We start from the raw sequence: 22,637 nt of genomic DNA on the forward strand, positions 1-22,637 counted from the left end.
ATGCTCCTTTCCTAAATAAACAGTGTCTCATTATTAACTCTTTTCACTATACTGCTGGGACAGAACTGGATTTTACTAAGCTAGCTCTTTTCTTAATCTGTCTGTCCACTCATTTTCAACTGTGTAAGTGCAGGGAGCAGAGCTAGAAAGATCTATCACCATTTCCTAGTTTTAAAATAACACATAAACTCCTTAACTTACTCCTTTAACTTAGGACATAATGAAAGAGAAATACAGCCATTGCATTCTTCGTATATGGACTATCAAAGTGAGACTGAGTTCCTCTTTTACATTTAGATCATTTCATTAATAGGATTCAATTTATTGTGAATGTCATTATTAATAAATTAACAAAAATCTTGGGGCAAAAAGAAATTCATAAAGAAACCAATTTTAGTCATTTCAGTTATGAGTTTTCATTGAAAACAGAAATGGTATTCTGGCTTTGGAGTCATACAGGTCCAGCCATGTGACCTTGGGCTAATTATTTAATAATTTGTTGATTAAATGAGATAATACACAAAGCATCTGGTATTAATTTATCCATTATACTTAACAATTATTTGCCTAATACTATATATAATAAAAACCATCAAAAAAAAAAAAAAACCATCCCATTTATTAAGAAATAGAGTGAAAAAAATGAATAAAACATTGTTTTTAATGGGAAAAAAAAATTCAGGACCAAAGCTCCAAATATATACAGGAAGACAATGGGACAACCATTCATTTCATCTCAAAAAGACAATCTGCAAAGAATAATATATTTGCTTTTCTTTAAACAAATGGCATAAACAGAAGATCTTTAGTAGGTTTTCTTGGTCAAATAAAAGACTGAAATCAATTAGGCTACCCCAACTTAGGCAAACATAAACGATTAAAAACCACCAAAAAAAAAAAAACCTCATAAATTAAAAACAACCAAAATATCACGCAAAGCATTAGGTAATCCTAGGCACTAATGTTTCAGAATGAAGAATTCTTTAGTTTAGGGAGTAGGAGGTGCTTGTACACTGTAGGATGTTTAGTATATCCCTGGCCCTCTACCTACTGGATGCAGTTGGTACCAGCATGACAACCAAGTGTCTCCAGATATTTCCAAATATGCCTGGGTGACAACTCTTACCCATACCACCCACCCACTCCCAAATGAGAATCACTGCACTAAATGATCTTTTCACGGAAAATAAAATTTAAAAAAATGACTGAAGTATTATTCAACAAATTTCCAAACATAATTGCATAAACCTATTTTACCTGGTTCTATAGCAGCAGAAATTAGGGACTGTGCTTCTCGTACTCTCTTCATGGCTTCCTCTATTTCTTTACTAGAGGTATCTGATTTCAGACTTGGTGAAACAAGACCAGCAGCTACATGATTCAACCTGGAACAGAACCAAGAATTGTATGTGAAATATTTAAAAATGTACAACAGCATTTCAAATAAACGCATGTTCCTATCATCATTTTAGTAAGATACTCCTTGAAAAAAAGTGGGGGGGGGGAACTCCACAATAATTTTGATAAAATTATATGTAATATATATATAGTATAGTAAGCTTTTGAATATTTACAATGGCACCTGCATTTTAAAAGACTCAGAGATATGTGGAAGAAAAAAAAAATCTATTTAATTTTGCTGAACATCCATGAACTTTCTATGCACATTTTGAGAAATGTTAGTACATGGGAATATGCTGATGCTAAAGATTTTTGATTAACAGAACCTTCCTTAATATGATTTAAAAACTTTTACATCATCATAATTTTGTTGGGGAAGAGAATTACTTTTAAGCTTGCACATGAGGAGAAACTTAGGCAAAAGCCAATGGCACACCAAAATTACTTATGAAATTCCTGAATGGAAAGGCTAAAGATACACCTTAAGGGTTTATAAAAGTGAAAAAATACTGTAGACACCAAGTTGAGGCTGGTAGTTATTTGTGGGTAGAGTGGGAAATGTAAACAAGAATGAGTACACAGGGAGTTTTAAAAAACTGTATTAGTGATATTTTTATAAGCAGGGAGGTAGATACTTGGATTTTACCTGATAATTTTTAAGAAAAAAATGCCACTAACTACTATAATCAAATGAGTCTGTCCTGCCTCCCCCACATGCTCTCCCACTTACTGACAGTGACTTTCACCAAGCATTAAGTTCAGATTTAATATACTAAGAAATTACCAATGAAAACATCTCATGAATTTGTGATATATCAAGTAGGAAATATAAGTTACAGCATGAAGAAAACTTTCCAAAGCCCCTAAAAAGATGCTGACTATTATTATGTGACATGTATTACTCCTTTACTCTGGGCTAGTGTTTCCCTCACTTCTGTCTTCCTCTTATTCATCCCCTAGGGCAGTGGTCCCCAACCTTCTTGGCCCCAGGGACCAGTTCTGTGGAAGACAATTTTTCCATGGACGGACGGGGGTGTGGGGGGTGTGGGGGTGGGGGGATGGTCCAGGCGTAATGCAAGTGATGGGGAGCAGCAGATGAAGCTTCACTCGCTCGCCGGCCACTCACCTCCTGCTATGCAGCCCGGTTCCTAACAGGCTGCTGTGGACCGGTAGGGGCCGCGGCCTGGGGGTTGGGGACTCCTGCCCTAGGGCTTAGCCTCTCTGATCTTTGAACTAAGTTCTCCTTGCAATAAGTTCCCATAGCACCTCTGTACTTCCTCCAGTTGGATGCACATGCTTTACTATAGTTAAACAGTGTCTCCCTTTCTGAGTATAAATGCTATGAAGGCACAAGCTTATAGTAGGTAGTATAATTTTTTAAATGAATCAACTAAAGACAACACTTAGCTCTTTACTTGTCATCCTGGTTTAACCTATTTACAATGATTTTCAAAGACCAATAATTATTCCAAAACAAAACCCTTTATAGATGGGCTTCCTCTGGATTTTTTCTCCTTGTTTCTAGAAAACAGGATTACATACTGCATGCCTTGAGAAAACTTTCTTTTAGCTATCAAAAATAAAATACCTGTTCTCTAGATATTATTATATCTCTATCACCAATGGAAACAGAAGAAAAAAATCCTTACTTGGGATCAACAGTACTCATAAGTTTCAGCAACTGGTCTGCAGCAAGAGACTGGAAAAACAAAAAAATAGCAATGAGAACACATAGAACAATAAATGATTACTATTTTAATTTTTTTAGTATGTTGAAATGTCCTAGAACAATCTGGCAAACCTATAGAAACTAACATATCCCAAGCACAACAATGACCAATAGAAATATAATGCCAGCCAAATATGTCATATTAAGTTTTCTAGTCGCAACATTAAAAAAGTAAACTGGTGACATTAGTGACTGTAGTACTGGATACCCAGAGCTGCTTTATCAAGTTAATTATGAAGATTATGAAGCTGAACAGTCCAGATTTTATAGAATAATCACCTCTTGCTTATTTTAAGACTTTCTAAGGGAAAGTAACATTTTAAGGAAACATGTAAAACAAAACTCAAAGTGCTTAGTCAGTATAATAATCAAAAGAATTCCATAAAGTAAGGACTTCAGAAAAAAGTTCAGCCAAATCGCAATGAGGGAAAACAAAAATTTCTAAATGAGTAGATGACAAGAGAATAAATTATGAACACACATTCCTATCATTTCATGACTTTATTTTGACTTCGTAACATATTGATTTGGTGTTGGCTTCCTGTGAAACTAGTCTACTTTGAACTTTAACAAATGAGAAATTCTTTGATGGGCAAGGGGCTAATAATGCAGTGACCTTTTAAATCTCTCATTAGCAAGTTTACATAAGAAAAAATTACTACAATATACAACAGTCAGTTATCTCCTGCTCTTGAAATGCAAACTAACATTTAATGAAGTAAATTTTTTAATTACAAAAATGAGCTCAGAGTTGAAGGGTATTAAGTTATACCTGAGAGTTCAAGTTTGCTCCAGGAAGCCCAAGTGCAGCAAGGGCAGGATCAAGAGTAGGAGCTCCCAAAGCAGCCAATGGAACTGCGCCAATCTGTGAAATTTCAAATTTTATTTATTTAAAATCTTGTTTGTTTCCTTTACTGTGGGGGTTGGGGGAGTGCGTCAACTTTTTTTTCCTCTAAAGGCCAGATAATAACTAGTTGAAGTCTGTAGGCTGTGCGGACTCTGGTGCAACTACTTAACTATGCCACTGTAGATCAAAAACAGTCAGAGACAATACATAAATAAGTGGCCATAATTGTGTTCCAATAAAAATTAACAGATAACAGGGGTCTGGCCCAAGAGCTATAGTTTGCCTACCCCTGCTATAACATGATGGCCTCATTTTTCACTCATCACAGCACATTTATACTTAAAATCAGAATTTAGAAAAAATGCAAAGATTTTCACACATTCTTGTGCCATTTATAAATATTTACTGCTTCTTAGCTCCAAATCCACTGTTTGTTGTCCTACTGTGTGATAGTGAAGGCAGCACCCTCATAAGCATTTCTCCTTTGACAGCTGGCACGATGTTAAGCTTTATTTTTGGGGGGAGCTGGAAGGACACTGACTGTGGAAGGGAGTCTTTCTAGTTCTTATGTCTCCTTTCTGATTCTTACTGGCAGTGCCACATGGGACACTCAGTGGCCTTCACCTCAGTGAGGTTCAGTGCCAACCTCTTAGGCAGCTTCCTAGCAAGTTCCATGGTACCCCAGAGAACTTTCTACTGTTATCTACCTTTTTGAAGGAGGTCTGAATCTTAGCCTTGAGGGGGAAGATGTGCCCCCTCACCTACATGTGTTTCTTTCTTGTGTTTTCTTCCTTAGCTTAGAAGTAGAGGTTGCTTCCTATACCTGCGATTCTGGTACTCATTAGAGTTCCCTTAGTAATCTCCTGTTACTAATTAGTAATTCCTTATACTAAAACTTTTCTCCTTCGAATTATGGTATGGTTCTGTCTCCTGCCTGACATAATTCTGATTAGTCAGTTTAATGCACACAAACCATGCAAAATCTTATAACTTTGGAGGCCGCTGACCTTCTCTACAAGCACTGTGCTGAAATTTCTCCTAGTTTCATTATTATTTAGTAAAAATAAGTTACCAAACTTCCTGCAATGTAACTATTTACTGAGTTAAAACACTGTTAATACAGTTCATCCTTGAACAACATGGGGGCTAGGGGTGCTGACTCCTCATACAGTCAAAAATACACCTGTAACTTTACAGTGAGCCCTCCGTATCTGCTGGTCCACATACCTGGATCATGCAGTACTATAATATGTATTAGTAGAAAAAAATCCTTATATAAATGGACCAAGCAGTTCAAACTCATGTTGTTCAAAGATCAACTGTACTGTTATAAAAATGGCTTAGTTATTACACAATTTTATACATCAAAGGTATCTACAAATTACCCAGATCTTTGAATTCGTCTTTACTTTAAGCCACCCACTTAATTTAAAGCCCAAGAGCAAGATAAAAGCACATGGAGAAAGAAAAAAAAAGTCTGAACTTCACCTTAATTTTCTTTTGTAGTTCAAATGAACATACTATTTTAAACAACATGTGCAACAGAAATCTTAGGCCTCCTGACTTACGGGCTATTTTGAGAGCCAGTGACAAAACCGATAAAAGATATTTACAATTTTCAGAATGTTCTTAAAACACAAACTACCGCTTTAATATTTATGATTACAATACTACAGCCTTTTACAATGCTCTGACCACGTGATAACAGTATGTGAACCAGAATCACAACAGCACTCAAAAAGCACAAATATATTTCCATTCTTTAAGAATTCAACAGAACGAATACCTGGGTAAGTGGGTTAGGAGTAGGCAGGAGTCCACCACCAGGCAGAAGACCTGCCACTGCATTAGCTGGTGCCAACAGAGACAAAGCCTTAGTCTCATCAGGAATAACTCCTGCAGAGAAACATCCATGCATTAGAACACACTCTTTTGCAAGACAGAAAACACACAAAAACACCCAGAAAATGTCTCCCTGATACACCACCTGAGTTTGTTGAAAGTATTTATGTTCGCTAAAATATAAAGCTTGATTTCTATGATTATTTATCATTAATTTATGTCAGAATGAAACTTCAATGTGTGAAAATCTGTTTCCTTTTTCTCTACAAATGGTTAAGTTTCTAGAGTAAAAAAAAAATAGCACAATACACACTACTTTTTTGTTAACACTGCCAAGATTTCATCACCTGTACTCGATTTTTAAGTCATGAACCAAACGTAAGCAAGCACAGTCGGTTCTCCAGGGGTGTGCTCTCAACTTTCAAAAGCTGTTTTATGAACAACGACTCGTGTCGGCTGCTTCACTATAAAGCACACAGAAAAATCAAGATACACAAGACAAAAAAAGTTTGATTTAGGGGTTAATAATATGGTACAGTTACTATGATTTTCTTTTACACCTACCATACAAATTTTGTAAAAATTAAGAGAAGAAAAGTATGTAAAGGAAATATTCTGTTGGAATCAAGCGTAGGGCTTTTGCTGACTCATGAAAATGAATATGAATGTTTCTGAAGGTCTCTGAATACACACAGGATGTGTGTGTGGGAGTGAGTGAGTGAGAGAGAAAGAGAGAGAGAATAAGTAAAACAACATGGCACATTCCTTACCTGTACAGTAAAATGCTTTATGTTCCAACATGTGCCATGCTAACCATACCAAAAATGCTGCTACATAGTGTCAGTTGAAAAGCTAACTTAGCCAAACTCCTAAAGCCAAAAACAACATGTATGTCTGTTTTTAAAGCCTTATCTGTGTATTCAGATAAAATCTAAGGGCCCTAAGACAAATATTTATGTAGACAATTTAAATTCTATCCAACAGCAAAAGCCCTATACAGATGGATTAATCTGTTAATGTGCCCAAGCCCCCAAAATGAGAGTTCAATAATACAATTAAACTACATATTTGCAAATACCAGTAGGATTTCTGTAATACATATTAAGAAACTGCATCTCATCATAAAACATACAATATGTACAGGGCACTTAAGAGAAACTGGATAAGCTGCAGAAGAAAACTGTTGGGTGGTATTTTCAGCAGGGCCTGGTATATAGTTCAGGCTGAACCAGGGAAAAGAACTGTAAAACACAACAACAAAAAAGAAAAACCACTGTTAAATAAAGGTAATGGTTCCTTCCACCTAAACTGAGAAGTGCCGATAATATAAACAAATGTATACTACACAGCACTGTTATCTTGCTTGTGTCAGAGCTGTCATCAATTTAGATACCAAGAGTTATGGAGGGGGGGAGAAGATCATTTAGATATAGGGCATTAATGCATCATTATTAACAAACCTACAAAGATTATGGGATAATTTTGCATGCAAAATTATGTCTCAAGAGGATAATATTAAGTATCAACATCTTACTAAAATTAGTGCATTTGCAACATTTCTGGCAAACTAAAATCCTCTTGAATTTATTGTGAGACACCTGATAGAAGATCTGCATCCATTAAAAAAAAAAGTCATGCATCTGATCCTCTGATTAAAAAAAGACTATTTAAAAATAAAACTACAATTTAAAAATAGCAATGAGGCCCCTCACCAGTTAATTTTCATGCGTCAAGAGTATTTTTTTTTACTGCTGCTTTGATAGAACCATGAAATACTGCATGAATGTGTAGAAACGAAAGAAAAAGAAACAGACAAAAGAAACAAACATTAACCAAGGAACCTAAATAATCCCCAAATCCATTACTATTAAGAGTTCCTTCCAAATCCAGCTATCTCAGTTTTACCAGTTAAGACTATTCCTTACCGTAGACTTTGCGTCTATTGTTCTAAAACACTGACCAAGAACCAACACCAAAGCATAAGAGCTAAAACCAGGGTGAATGGTGACAAAGGGATTGAGTACATCAGATATTTAGCGGAGGTAACATTAATACAGCATACCATACCAAAAATTACAGTAACACACTAATAGATTCTGGAACTAAATATTTCTGTAATTCTATATATGTACTCCCTAAATATTTCACTTTCAAAACAGATCCAGAAAAATTATTATGGTCTAAAAATATTTATGAAAGCCAGTTATATGATATACTGTATTATGTTCAGGGCTTGGGAACTATAATACTTAGCCAATAAGAATTCTTTAAATTAAAAGGCTAACTAATGTTTTGTAAATTACTCACATGATTTGACCCTTGTTCCAAAAGCTATGTTCTACATTTTACTTATCCTAAATTTGAATTCTGTAAATTTTCTCTTGGTGAAAAGTCTTATCCTACAACAGGCACACTGATATAAAAGAAAATGCTTAATCAAAACATACTAACTCATAAGTTTATCAGCATATATATATATTTTAAAACCTTAAAATTGGGCTCATACACTTTAATATCACGGACATAGATTTACTGTTATTATATAGCATGCCTTAACCCAACTATGAATGCAATTTAATTTCTTTACAAAACCACAGAGGCAATTTTTCTAAGTTTTAAGGACTAGACATTTCACAACTTTTACAAGGAATGGTGTAAATGTTCACATCGGTATTCAAAGATCTAAGATAGTATCTAAAGTTAACAATATCAAGATTCTGCTTCCACTGACCAGTTCACTAAGGAAAGGGGAAAGCATTTATATCCCGGTCAGCATATATGTTAATAAAATCCAGTAGTTTTAACATATTTCAGTGACTTCTTTGACTCAAATTTATAGTTACCAAAAAGCAAATAAAGTAGCAGTACATTGGGAACAAACTAATATATGTCTTAGAAAATTTTACAAAATGGAATTAATAGAGTGCTGTCTTGTCACAGTGGCTTTTTTAGATCCAAAAACCCTGCTCATTATTTTTCTGCCAAATTACTTTAACAGCCTAAAATGTAAAAAGAGAGAAAAATGTAGTTAACAAATGGTTACACCAGGAAAACACCTGGGGGACTTGAGTGCTTGCTGGCCTTTAGTTAATGTCTAGAATCCCCTGTAGCTGCAGAGGACCCACTGTTTTTCAGTCATCTGGAAGAGTTTTGCATTTGCCTTCTCCACTACAAAAATCACACACACAAATAACAGAGAGAAGAATTTATTATTTAGAGATATTCTAGAAAATATAGCAAGAATGAACAAGAAAATCTGGCATAAAAACAAAACACCCAGTGCCCATCTGGCACCTAAGCTATAGGAAATCTTGAACTTTCATAAAAACCAAAATCATTGCGACCCTTGGTATACTGAACTTCAATGTGGGATATATTTTTTAAAGTTATCAGTGAGAAGAATCACTAAGAGGAATCACTAAGGAATAAAACCAACCTGGTCACATTTATTCAAAACAGAAACAACATCATGCATTTATTTGAAGGTTTCTGTGTAAATATGCATGGCGTGAACTGTTCACCTTCAGGACTTTTTCATAAAACAACATTAAATTAACTAAGTAGATATTAGGGATATGGTTTTAATGAACTTGAAAATGCTTTAAAATAATTCAAAAGGTTAAATATCTTATACAAACAGACCTGATTTTGAATTTTTAAGTTAAAAAGAAAGCCTTCAAGTAAAAATATGGACCACAGTATAACAAGGGTTTCAAAATGTTAATAGCTTAGATTTTTAACATGCTACTAATGCTCACTCTAAAACTACACTGAGGTAGATGGTCATCATAGGATGCCCACATAGGTAAGTTAAACAAAGCACAAACCTTCTGCATATGGTACGACTATCAAAGCTCTGTCAACGAATACAGTGTTTGTCAGATGCTGTGCCACAACTGCTGAGTCCGGATCATGGAACTTAACAAAGCAGACTCGGGATGAGACTGGCAAAGGCGAATCACTAAAAAATAAACAGATAACATAAAAGGAGAGAAAAATATCAGCTAAAACAGAAATGAATGATTCACAAACGACACTTGCATTCCAAAAGTAAAAGAGGCAGATAAAAATACATAACTGCACACATTTAACCAGTTCAAAAATACGTGACATTTCCAATAAAGTACTACCCACAGAACTGACAGTAGCAAACTGCACCTACACAAAAACAATCACTGTTTAAATTTACAATGCATCAAGTTACAAACAGCTTGAAACTATAAAGTCTCAGAGTTTGAACAGGTCACAAAAATGTCAACATTTATTTCATAATAACAATACCAGCCATTTAAAAATACATGTAACAAGTAATTAGTTTTGGCTTAGAAAACTTTTCATTATGTCTAACTTTTCAGAGTTAAAAACAAAACCTTTCCATTTTAGGGACAAACGAATATTGTGGTAAAGTACATCTATGTGACAATGAGTTTTCTTGATCTGCCACTAAATGCCCTGTCCTCTTAAACCTACAGCATATTAAAACTCCCAGGCATTATAAATAGTTAAGGCTCTCCCACTAGAGCACTTTCACAGAAAAAAAGAAAATTAAGCACACATGGTAGTAATACTACACCCCGCCCCCCAATTAGGCAAAATTTCAATAAGCAAAGAGTCACTTTCCTCGGCAATTGCATTCTTATATAAAACAAAAACAAGTTGCTAAGGTGCAAGCAATGGGAGGTCTAAGTAAGATAAGATTAGAAAAAGAGCAGAGTTTTTGTTGTTTTTTAAAAATATAAGATGGCTAAATTTCTGCCACTAAACTCTCTGTGAAAGGGAAAGATTAAATAAACAAAGGCAGGGGTTGCCTTAACACCAAACCAAAAGCTATTTGAAAATCAATACCCTAAGGCAGTAGTAATCATCTCATCCCTGGTTTATATCAGAATCACGGCGGGAGTGTGGGGGGGGTGCGGAACTACAATTACACCAAGATCTCTGATGAACTGAAGTACTGAGTGCTGCCTTCTTTATTTGAATTCTCCCTGACAATTTTAACATGCACCCAGGGTAAAGATAGGTTCAAAGCAAAGCTGTCCATGTATGTATCACAGATATCGAAATGGACTTAGGCCATCTTGTTACAGAAGTTTACTGCAAAATGTTTTTGAAAGGATACAATGTTTTTTTAGTGTAAAGCATCACTGGTCTAAATTAACAATGTTGCACCCAGTATACTGAAAAGAATGCTGTTTCATTAGTTTTAGTACCAAAGCTATATAGCTCTTCCTATTTCTTTTCTGACATCCACATTGTTACCACTAAATTAAAAAGCTCTTTAAACGCTATCATTTTATGTTCTTAACATCTAACACAATGCCTTGGCAGGTAGTAAGCACTTAAATTTCTTAAAAAGTGACCTCTACCATTTCTTTGATACCATCTATTGTCATTTAACTAAAAGAAAAAGATAATGACTATCAAATATTAGGTTCTTAAAGAATATAAACATAACACTTCTTTTAAAAAAAGTAGGGGGCTTCCCTGGTGGCACAGTGGTTAAGAATCCGCCTGCCAATGCAGGGGACACGGGTTCAAGCCCTGATCCGGGGAAGATCCCACATGCCACGGAGCAACTAAGCCCGTGCGCCACAACTGCTGAGCCTGTGCTCTAGAGCCCGCGAGCCACAACTACTGAAGCTTGGGCGCCTAGAGCCCGTGTTCCGCAACAAGAGAAGCCACCGCAATGAGAAGCCTGCGCACCACAACGAGTAGCCCCTGCTCGCCGCAGCTAGAGAAAGCCCACGCGCAGCAACAGAGATCCAACACAGCCAAAAAATAAATAAAATTAAAAAAAAAATTAGGAAAGTATGCCTGCATGCTCCCAATGTATTTCCATTTACTTGGCGATCTTAAATAATTCACATTTTTTCTATCCACTCACGTCTGTGCAACATTATTTGGCTATATCAAACCTGTAAGTGGTGGTGAAGTAAAGACAAAATACAAACAATTTAAATATCACGGAAAAGACAGTCACAGTAAGACAACTCAGAAGGACAAATAATTTCTCTCCACTTTAAATGGTCTTGTTTAAAACCACTGCTATTTGGTCCCACAAGCATACTGTCATACTTTCTCAGTTAAAATTAATAAAAGAGATGTTAAGATAAAGAATTGATACTGGAAATTAATTTTCATACCCTAGAATTTTGTGCAAGTACCACTGCTACAAATAAGACTGTCTTTACTCCTTATCTTTAAGAATTAATATAGAAGAGGCAGTGCAGCTGAAAAGAACTGAGGAGCAAGATTGGTGGTGGTATTGTCTCTACTTTCTTAAGTGACCTCTAAGGGTTGTTTCAGAATCTTCTGAGATGCACACATAAAATTCAGATTACTCTTTTCCATCTCAAGCCCACTGAATCTGAGAATCCCTTTTTTTTTTTACAGGAAGGCTCTGATTCTTAACAAGATCCGCAGCTTATATTTGTGCCTGCTATAGTAGTACTGCTGGTTTGGGTCAGAAGTTCTTTCAACCCCCAACTTAATACTGAGCTAACCATTTCTGAGCAGAGAATTTTGAGCTTATAAACAAAGCATCTCCTAAACCCTGCAAAACAGCAAGTGTGTGGCAAAGTTAACAACTCTGTTCACCTCATATGCCCTTTCCATCATGTGCTCTTATCCAGTTCTAAAGAAATACAGTAAATTGTTGCATTTATTTAAAAATTTTTAAAAGGTAAACTATGTTCTTTCCCTTACCTAACTATACTAAGTTACTTATATGATCATTAAAGTATCTCTTTTTGGTCGCTGAAAAGTTAGTAATGAATTTATCTGCAGTGTTTTAAGTAGCCTTCAGTTACTGCGTAACTGGCATATTCGTCTCAAGGATCACTACCTGGTAAGGACTCCTGTTACATTCTCCACTCTGAAATCCCACTAAAATCAAACATTTGAAGAATACCTACTAGGCGTAAAAGAATGATTCCACTCACAAGTTGTTTGGCTAAATCAAGGAAATCCTGATCAAGCGGCAAAAAAGAATCAGAACATTGGGGTTCGAATAATAGTTCTGACACTAGTAGAGGGGCTTGCGTATACAGAACAACATATGTGAATTTCAGTTCACTCATTTGTAAAACAGGGTAAAATACCTTCTTCTTCTGAATATGTAAGGACTGAGCAAGATAAAATAGGAAAGCATTTAGCATACAAGAGACAAACCATGTTGAATTTTCAATATTCATTTTAAGAAAAACCAGAATCAAAGTAACGTTTTCTTTTAAAAAGGAAGAATGAGGGAACACTGACAGATGCTTTCAGATAGCTGTAGGTAGGGCTATCATGCTGAAGAGAGGGATAGAATACTATTTCCTGTGAAGAGAGATTGTATTATCACTGGGTGAAATTATAAGCCAGCAATTTCTGGCTTAAAATAACCAAGAAATAGATGGTTCAACAATGAAACAAAGGGAGACACCTTCTTGAGGAGGTTGTCAGTGAAATGTCTGGCATAATCCCAGATCCTAGGAATTTTTCCCCCAAACAGGCATTTAGAACTGAAATTAGTTTCAGCAGGTGTGGGTTGGGGCTCAGTCATCTAAATTCTTTAAAAATGCCCCTAGGGTGATGTTGATGACCCCAAGGGACCTCATTCTAGAAGAGGGAGGAAGTTGAACTTGTAAGTTGGTGAATGGTTGCTACACAGAAAAAGCAGTTAAACTGAATAGAGAAGGCAGGGAGCAGGGGTGTTGTATTTTTATATAGTGTGATTAGGTGACATTTGAGCAACAACAGAAAGCAAGCCTGTCACAGGCGTATCTAGGATAAGAGTTCCAGGTGGATAAGAATACCTTTTGGGAGAAATACACACATACCCATTAAAAGAAAAAAAAAAAAAAAAATCAAACACCAAATGTGTTTACAATCTATAGAATTTTAAGTGATCCGAGTCATTCAATCTTATTCTACGAATAAGGGTAAATTTTTGTAGTATTTTTGGAATGATGAACCCCTTTTAGACTGCTAGGGACTCCATAGCACATTATCCCCAGCAAACTACTGTTGAAAACTGTAGCGAGCTTAAAGAAATTGTCAATAAAGTATTTCCAAATTGTGCAGGTCAGATTAGCTACTGAAGCTTAGTTAAAAAAACAACAAAAACAACGTTAAATGAACAAAAGTAAGCATCTACATTCACACTATTCAAACTGGAAAAGCCACTAGGCAACGTAACATTCACTATATTGTTACCTTATACATTTTCAGAAGAGGAAATGATCTGTATGTGGGAGCATATATGAAGGAGTCAAAGAGCAAAAATGTGTCAATATTTATCTATTCCTCCCAATATAGGGGAAAGAATCCTCTTAATGCATAGCACCCCAGATCATGTTACCTGGTACACAAAACTCTCCTGGTTATGATGGAACCACTCCTTTGACTACAAATCAAAAGCCAGACTGTTCCATCATGACTCCCTCTAAGATATGGACCATGCATTAGGTAAAAGATCCAGTAAACATCCCACACTTCTTTGTCATCTTTTTATAAAAGTATCATAAAAAGAACACCTTCAAAATAAAAGCATTTTACAGTCAGCAACTACAAAAAAGTTCTTAATGACTTGCTGGACCAGAAATAATTTTTTCATAAATAAGTCCAGTATCTCACATACTTTGAGAAACAAAAAGATTACAATCAAGTCATTGATAATAATCAGATGTGTCACTTTTATTTTCTGCCATTTTACTGTTTATTAATTTTAGTAACAATTTAATAAAGGGTATGTTGTGAGAAAATAACAGCAAAACATCTATAAGTTCCTATTATGAAAGCTATTTGTCCTTCACTGTCAAAGCAAATTTCTGTTCAAAATAACTGTAACAAAAACATGTTTGTTCCTAGATGTCTACACTTCATGTAAATTACTCTGAAATCTCCCTCCACATGTATATTCCCTCAAAATTAAAGACAACACAACACTTGCAAACACTAATAATCATCTGAAAATACTTCAAGTAGAAAGTGATGAAATACAGTAATACTTAAATACCGCAGTATGATCAACTTCCATTAATTATTTTAGAGAAGTGTACAGAGGTTAACGATTTATTACATCCACAACCGTGGATTCCTTGAGGATTCCAATTTCCTGTTTAGTACTTAAGTGACATCATAAAACTCTTATGGTACAGCGGGTACTGAGTACCCACTGACAGTAAAATCTGAATTTTCACTCTTCCCAAAGAGCACTGGACTGTTTTATTATTTCAAATTTTTGCTCTAATATTTACCACATTTTGTCAGAGCTTATTTTTTTTCTTTACAATTACTGCACTCATTCAATACTTTTGTGATACAAATAAGAAATGAGACTGTAGGATAAAAACAAAAACCATATACCCCAAATTAAAAAATTTAACATTCTACAGAATTCCTTCTGAAGAACAATTCTGAAATATAAATATATACATTATTTACACAAAGGAAAACCCAAGATTTCAGCTATAACTCATTTTCTCATTTTAAAAACTACTCAGGCTCACTGAATTAATTGTCTGTCCAAACGAGTATTAACTCTGAATTATGTTCACTGGGCCAGAATCACTGAAAAACAATATTTAGCATTAAGTGAATAACAGCCTATAAAGTTCAATATCAAATTAACATAGAAATGAATATTTTTGTTACTTTCCAAAAAATTCAAACATTTGTTTTTTATAAAGAGATTAACCTATATACAAAATACATCAAGTGGGCAGTTTGTCTTGATTTAAGTGCCCAAAGAACGACCACGCTGGCACAATTTAAGGAAAACGAAAAAAAAAACCCAAATTAGAAGCGTCTCCTAATCCCCCAAACCCTGGCCCTGCCTCTCTACATTATTATTAGGCCTAATGCACAAATTGCTTGCATAAGTAAACGCAATAGGCAACCTCAACGAAAGCAGCCTAGCCCAGGGAAGCATGAACAAGGGCCTGCAGGAAATGCTGTGCGTTAGGCCCAGGCTGAGCAGGAGTTAGCAAAAACCGTGATGGTGGACGATACTCACTCAGGCGGGAAGAGGCGCAGTTCGTCGATCTTCCCTAGGAAACCGAAGAGGGTCCGCATCTGCTCAGAGCTAGCGCTCGGGGAGACATTAGTCACCTGGATTACCTCGGTGCCGCCGCCTCCGCCGCCGCCTCCGCCCCCCGGCCCGCCGCTGGGGCCCGGGCCCGCAGTGCTGGGGACGATGGTAGTGTTGCTCATGGCGCTGCTCGCGTACTCGCTCCTGCTTTAACACATCAAACACACAACAAACAGTGAGAGGGAGGGGGAAGAGGAACCGGTTCGCCGGAGAGGGGACAGGACGGTGTCCGAAACTGCAGCCGCTGCTGCCGTCGCCGCCGTTTCTCCGCCCCGCCGGTCGCCGCGGGGAACGAAGAGACCGCGCGAGCTCGAGACCACGAGAAAACAAACGGCCGCCCCCACCTCGCTCCAACCACCTTACTCGCGGCCCGAGCTCCCCACAATGCCTTGCGGCGCAAGGGCGCGTCATCATCGGCTCCGCCCCGTGCCGGCCCAGCAAGCCTCACTCACAACCGGAGAAACGCGAGAGGCACCGCGGTCTAGTGAAAGGAGTCATCTCCATCCCTCTCGGCTCCCTTTTTTCTTTTAAAGACAAGAAAAGTGGAAGGCGTTAACTTTTTTTTTTTAAAGCAAGCCTCCACTCCCCGGCAAAAAACTGCATGCATACTTTAGCAACTATTCTTATTAAAAATGCCCACGATATTTCTTTCTTTGTACAGAGTATCTTCTACAGATCTGTCCAGTTACTAATGAAATTTACACCCTAGCTATCAAGATTTTCCTCCCTACCACTATAAAATTTTCTAAATCTTTACACACATCTTTGTAACCCTGAATTTGTGACGAATTTGCTTTCCCACTAAAATCTTCAGAAAAAAAATATTTTAATGTTACACTCACTAGTGCTTTATAAGCTAATTTCACAAATTCACTCTTTTACACTTGATCTTAGCCAAAAGGCCGAGAAGCGATACAAATTCACTTTTTTAAAGAACATTTTACAGTACCTGAATATGTACAAGTGTGTGATCTAAAATTTCTACAGAAAAACCTGCTTTACATGCATATTCTTGCTTAAAGCTTAAAATAATTTTGAAGCTTTTGATCATAAAAAATCCTTGCCTAATTTTTCAAGCTCATGTGAATTATTCTCCCACTTTCATCCAGTGTTATCCAATGACTTGCAGTTCCCAAACCTGACAAAATCTTTTATTTCACAGTGCCTTTACACAAATTATTAATGACCTCCCTAATTTTATCTAACTGCTATCCCCCATGGGGCCTTCCTTGCCTCACTGACACAACTTCTGCAAGCAGTTAGGGTTTCCTTCTCGCCACTCAACAACAGAGGTATATATATTTGTTATACTGACATGTCCCCCACAAAGCTCTGAGTTTTCTGGGTCAGTTTAGGACCTAGCACAATGTCTGTCACAGTCAATGCCCAATAAATGTGTTGAACACATGCACAAATTTGTCTTAATGACTGTCATTTATTCTAAGACAATTGTTAAAAATTTACTTGATCCTAAATATTTCTGGAGGCCAAAATCTGAGGACTTATACAATATTTTCTTTAGTAAATACTTCTATGGAATAATGCAACTGAGAGCGTAATTTGTTAGAGATTAGAAACTAAAGTTACTGAGATTTTGATGTAGAGCCAATTGGCTAGGTTCTCTTACTAGTTACATCATTTCTGCTAGTTCTTATACAAAGGGATGGGTAGGTTGAACATAAGCCCAGCAAAATTACAAATTACAATTAATTGCATGTCATTCATAAATGCATATCTGTGAATATAAAAGATGCCAGATAATTAATTTTCTTATTTTGAATCAGACATATGTAACTGCCAAATACAGATTCTTAACAGTTTGATAAATTAGTATATCAGTACCCACAAAATGGAGGCCGCCACAGTAGCCCAGCCCATGTAACAAATCTAAACCTAAGTCAGCCAGCACTTACAGGAAACACCTGCCAAAGAAACTTAACATAGCAAATCGCAATCTTCCAACTCAGTTTTAGCTAGATTACCTTGCCCTAGAAAATAGGACCTGCTAGCCTTATGAAGAAATTCTCCACCTCTTGGCCAATGCTTCTCCTAATTCTTTATAAAACTCCCTCTTGCCCAAAATCCCTTGTGAAGAATGCTCCATGCTTGCCAGGCACTGTACTCTCCCAATCCATGGATTGTTTTCCTTTGAATAAATGGCATCAAACACCTTACTAAATTGTTTCAGTTTTGTCACTTGATACATTTAATTCTTATTAGAAGTGGCTACAATGTTCTATGACAAAAGGGCAAATAATTCAGGGGCAGGGTTCATGCCTGTCTTTTTTTTTTTTTTTTTTTAATGTTAACATCTTTTTATTCTCCGGGGTGGATACACAGAAATCTTTGCTATTATTCCACACTTTTCTGTATGTTTGACATATTACATAATTAAAATTACAAATTCAAGCCAAAGAAAAACATAGTTCTGTGATAAGATAAATTTTAAGTCCTCAGAAACCAGGTTATACATAAAAACTTACTGAACACACAAATAGATGGTGCTTCCATATGGAGAAACAGTGGCAAAAAAAGAATCGTTCTAATAAGGAGGATTTCTGAATATTTTATTTTCAAATCATCTAGCAGCTTAAAAAAAAAATACTGGACTTACAGCCAGAAGACTGGCTTAAAATAAAATACTACCTTTTTATTAATTAAGTGTGATTTGAGGAAATTTCACTTCACTTCTAAGAACCTACTTCAGTCAGAAGCTGAGTGAGGAGCTGAATCATAATTTTGAAGATCCTTTTAGGTCTAATAAATAGATTAAATAACTAAGTAACTATTTTGTGTTATTATTGTCTGTTTCCCATAGAAATGAAATAGCTAAAGGCAAATAACTAACATAGGAAAGCAAATAAATATATCCAATCTATACTAGTATTAAATCACTTTAGGTTTATTTAGGCTCCCAATTAAACAAGACTATAAAAAGTACAGAACCTGGAGACAAGTATCATGCGTGTCTTATTTACTTTAACCCCAGTATCATGAAAATGTTAAAAAAAAAAAAAAAAAAAAAAGCCTCACAAAGTCCTTCAAATATTATTATGCCCCTGCTATGTTTCAGGATTTTCCTAGCCCCTAGAAATACAGCAGAGACAAAAGATAGGCAATGTTCCTGATCTCATGAAACGCCAGGTTCGGTATGGCAAACTCTCAATACAAAAACAAAGACGTAAGGGAGTAATGTGCTGTGATGAAAATAAACCAGGATAGGAGATGGGGGAGAAGGTGTTATCTGAGCTGAAACTTTATTAAAAGGAGGAAGCAAGCCATTTGAATTTCTGGCAGAAGAGCAATCCAAGCAGAGGAAATAGCCAATTAGAAAGGTACTCAGGGTGAGAATAAGTTTGAAGCTTTCAAGGAAAGTAGGAAGACCGTTTTCTTTGTTGATTAAATGCTTTACAGTTTATATTTCAGAGAGAGACTTATAAGAAAATCCTGTCAGTATCATGTGGAAAGTGAAGTGAAAGAAGCATGCATAGGGAAGAGCCACTGCTCACTTTTGGGAGTGGGTTTGGGAAGGCTTCCAGCTATATTTGAATGAAGATTATTACCAATCTTACTAATGGTTGATGCTATTTCCAAAGCAAAAAGTAACCTGTCATTTTGGCCTCTTTAGTCATATTATGGCCTATTAGTCATGTTTGGCCTATACATGCATATTATAGTGCATAATTTCTGATAGGCTTTTGAAATATGAAAAATAAGACTCCCCATAGCAGTGCCCTATGGCTCACAGGTGGGGAACTGCTGCTACCACCACACTAAGAAAAATTTAAAGAGGTGCTTGATATTGGAAAGAAAGTCTCTCAAAGAATATTAGAAAATAATACTTTATGCAAATCCTCAAAACAGTACCAATCCTATCAGTCATAATGAACAAGCTTTAGTTCTTTCCAGTATCAAGGTTCTAAAAGATCTCATGTATAAAAGAATGAAATTACACCCCTATCTTACACCACTCACAAAAATTAATTTGAAATGGACTAAAAAGACTTAAATGTAACACCTGAAGCAATAAAACTCCTAGAAGAAAACATAGGAAAAAAGTTCCCTGATGTAGGACTTGGGAACGATATTTTGAACGTCGAAAGCATAAGCAACAAAATTAAAAATAAACAAGTGGGACTACATCAAACTAAAAAGCTTCTGTACAGCAAAGAAAACCATCAATAAAATGAAAAGACAACCTATGGAATAGGAGAAAATATGTACAAACCATATATCTGATAAGGGGTTAATATCTAAAATATACAGGGAACTCCAAAACACCTCACATCTGTTAGAATGACTAGCATCAAAAAGGCAAGAGATAACAAAAGTTGAGGAGGATGTGGAGAAAAGGGAACCCTTGTGCACTACTGGTAAGAATGTAAGTTGGTGCAGCCACTATGGAAACGGAAACACCATGTTGAGATGTCTGTATCCCCATGTTCATAGCAGCATTATATACAATAACCAAGACATGGAAAGTGTCCATCAATGGATGAATAGATAAAGAAGTTATATCTAAAAAACAAAGAAACAAAACCAAACTCATAGAAAAAGAGATCAGATCTGTGGTTATCAGAGGTGGGGGTGAGGGGAGGGAGAATGAGAAGAAGGTGGTCAAGTGGTACAAACTTCCAGTTATAAGATAAATAAGTACTTGCGATATAATGTATGACATAGGTATACTTAACAATACTGTATGATATATACGAAAGTTGCTGAGAGAATTCTAAGCATTCTCATCACAAGGAAAAAGTTTTTTTTTCTTTTTCTTTTATTTTCTATCTATATGTGATGATGGATATTAACTAACTTTGTTGTAATCATTTCAAGATATAGGTAAGGAAAATTGTGATGCTGTACACTTAAAACTTATACAGTGCTGTATGTCAATTATATCTCAATAAAACTGGGAAAAAGAACAATTGCAATAAAGATATTTCTAAGGAAAAGAAAAAGACCTCATGTATTTAGATGGAAATTCTTTAATTAAAAGATAGAATAGCCATAGGTATGTACAATAACTCTACCCACTGGACACCATGTTCCCAGTTGGGTAAGTCAACTTACCTGTTACTGTTAGCCACCTTTGTTCACACTATTGGAAAAGATTGTAGAGTCCTCTAAATCAGGGGTCCCCAATCCCCAGGCCACGACCGCTATGGGTCCATGGCCTGTTAGGAACTGGGCTGCACAGCAGGCGGTGAGCAGTGGGCAAGGGAGCGAAGCTTCATCTGTATTTACAGCCGCTCCCCATCACTCGCATTACCGCCTGAGCTCCGCCTCCTGTCAGATCAGTGGCAGCATTAGATTCTCATAGGAGCGCAAACCCTACTGTGAACTGCGCATGCGAAGGATCTAGGTTGCGTGTTCCTTATGAGGATCTAATGCCTGATGATCTGAGGTGGAGCTGAGACCGTGATGCTAGCGCTGGGGAGTGGCTGCAAATACAGATTATCATTAGCAGAGAGGTTTGACTGCACAGAGACCATAATAAGTCAATTGCTTGCAGACTCATATCAAAACCTATCAGTGAGTGGCAAGTGACAATTAAGCTGCATCTTACAGAGTAGACTGGACATAAGCAACATACTTCAGGTGTCACTGTCTCCCATCACCCCCAGATGGGACCACCTAGTTGCAGGAAAACAAGCTCAGGGGTCCCACTGATTCTGCATTATGGTGAGTTGTATAATTATTTCCTTATATATTACAATGTAATAATAATAGAAATAAAGCGCACAATAAATGTAATGTGCTTGAATCATCCCGAAACCACCCCTCCCCCCTCCCCAACCCCCGCCCCCCCCCCCCCCCCCCCGCCCCGGTCTGTGGAAAAACTGTCTTCCATGAAACCGGTCCCTGATACCAAAAAGGTTGGGGACCGCTGCCGTAAATTGACACAATTTTGCAAATCTGCACCAGCAACAGGTCTTTTACCAAATTAGTTGTTAGACAGCTCTTTCCCTCTACCAAATATACTTTTTGAGGACAGGGAAGGCAATGTATTCATCTCTGTGTTTCTGATATCCAACAATATTTTACTGGAACAAAGTAAGCATTTGACAAAAACTTACTGAGTATCATCTGTGTGCTAGAAGCTTTAACACAATCTACTCAACAAAGGCTTGGTGAATGAAGGCAGGAATGCATTTGTTAGATTTACAAGGAAGTTTGGTTGAGAAACTCTCAAAGTATTTGGCTATACATTTTCCCCCCAGAGCTATAGAAAGCAGTAAGAAAAACATGGGAAATAAATTGCTGCTTACAAACCATAACTTAAAAAAAAACAAACTTACCTGCAGATCTGTTCTGTATTTCTTCTTCTACAAATTAGATAATTGTATTTCTCTTCTATTTCTAATTCTATTAATTAGATGATTCTATAATGATTAGTATCTATTTTAAAATCATAATTGTAAATCCCACACTCCCTTTTCTGCTCCATCTAAAATGAAGGGGAGAGACTAAAGGATAAGTTAGCATTAGGGGGCTGATGGACAGATGGATGGACAGACACACACCAGAACAGAAAAAGTCTACTTACTTCTAAATACTTGTTTTGTTAACTTATATTGTCTGTCAATAGCAGAGATTCTATATCTGCATTTTAAAACTGACAGCATAGGGTCTGTGAACACCTTGAAACTGTAGGCAAAAATCTGTATTTTTCATTTCATTTTTCAAAGTTTGTTTTTATGATTAACATAGAGAGAAAAGGAGTTAGAGTATTAGGATACTGT

General features: G+C 36.4%; 1 protein-coding gene across 5 annotated transcripts in view; it reads right to left on the minus strand.

Moving 5' to 3' along the window:
- SRSF11 (serine and arginine rich splicing factor 11) overlaps window positions 1–22,637 on the minus strand; it is a 45,955-nt gene that overhangs the window by 16,679 nt on the left and 6,639 nt on the right. Inside the window, exons 2-7 of one of the 5 annotated variants that reach the window (XM_082420549.1) lie at window positions 15,820–16,038; window positions 9,647–9,780; window positions 5,764–5,873; window positions 3,903–3,995; window positions 3,051–3,100; window positions 1,258–1,385 (exon numbers count right to left, since the gene is read on the minus strand). In XM_082420549.1, the coding sequence (XP_082276675.1) occupies window positions 1,258–1,385; window positions 3,051–3,100; window positions 3,903–3,995; window positions 5,764–5,873; window positions 9,647–9,780; window positions 15,820–16,016 (712 nt within the window). In that variant the 5' untranslated portion in view covers window positions 16,017–16,038. Of the gene's footprint in view, window positions 1–1,257; window positions 1,386–3,050; window positions 3,101–3,902; window positions 3,996–5,763; window positions 5,874–9,646; window positions 9,781–15,819; window positions 16,267–22,637 lie in introns of those variants that run through there. The other 4 variants (XM_082420550.1, XM_082420551.1, XM_082420553.1 and 1 more) reach the window with 4 other exon arrangements.

Source organism: Balaenoptera physalus (assembly GCF_965194825.1).
Source record: "Balaenoptera physalus genome assembly, chromosome: 1".
NCBI lineage: Eukaryota > Metazoa > Chordata > Mammalia > Artiodactyla > Balaenopteridae > Balaenoptera > Balaenoptera physalus.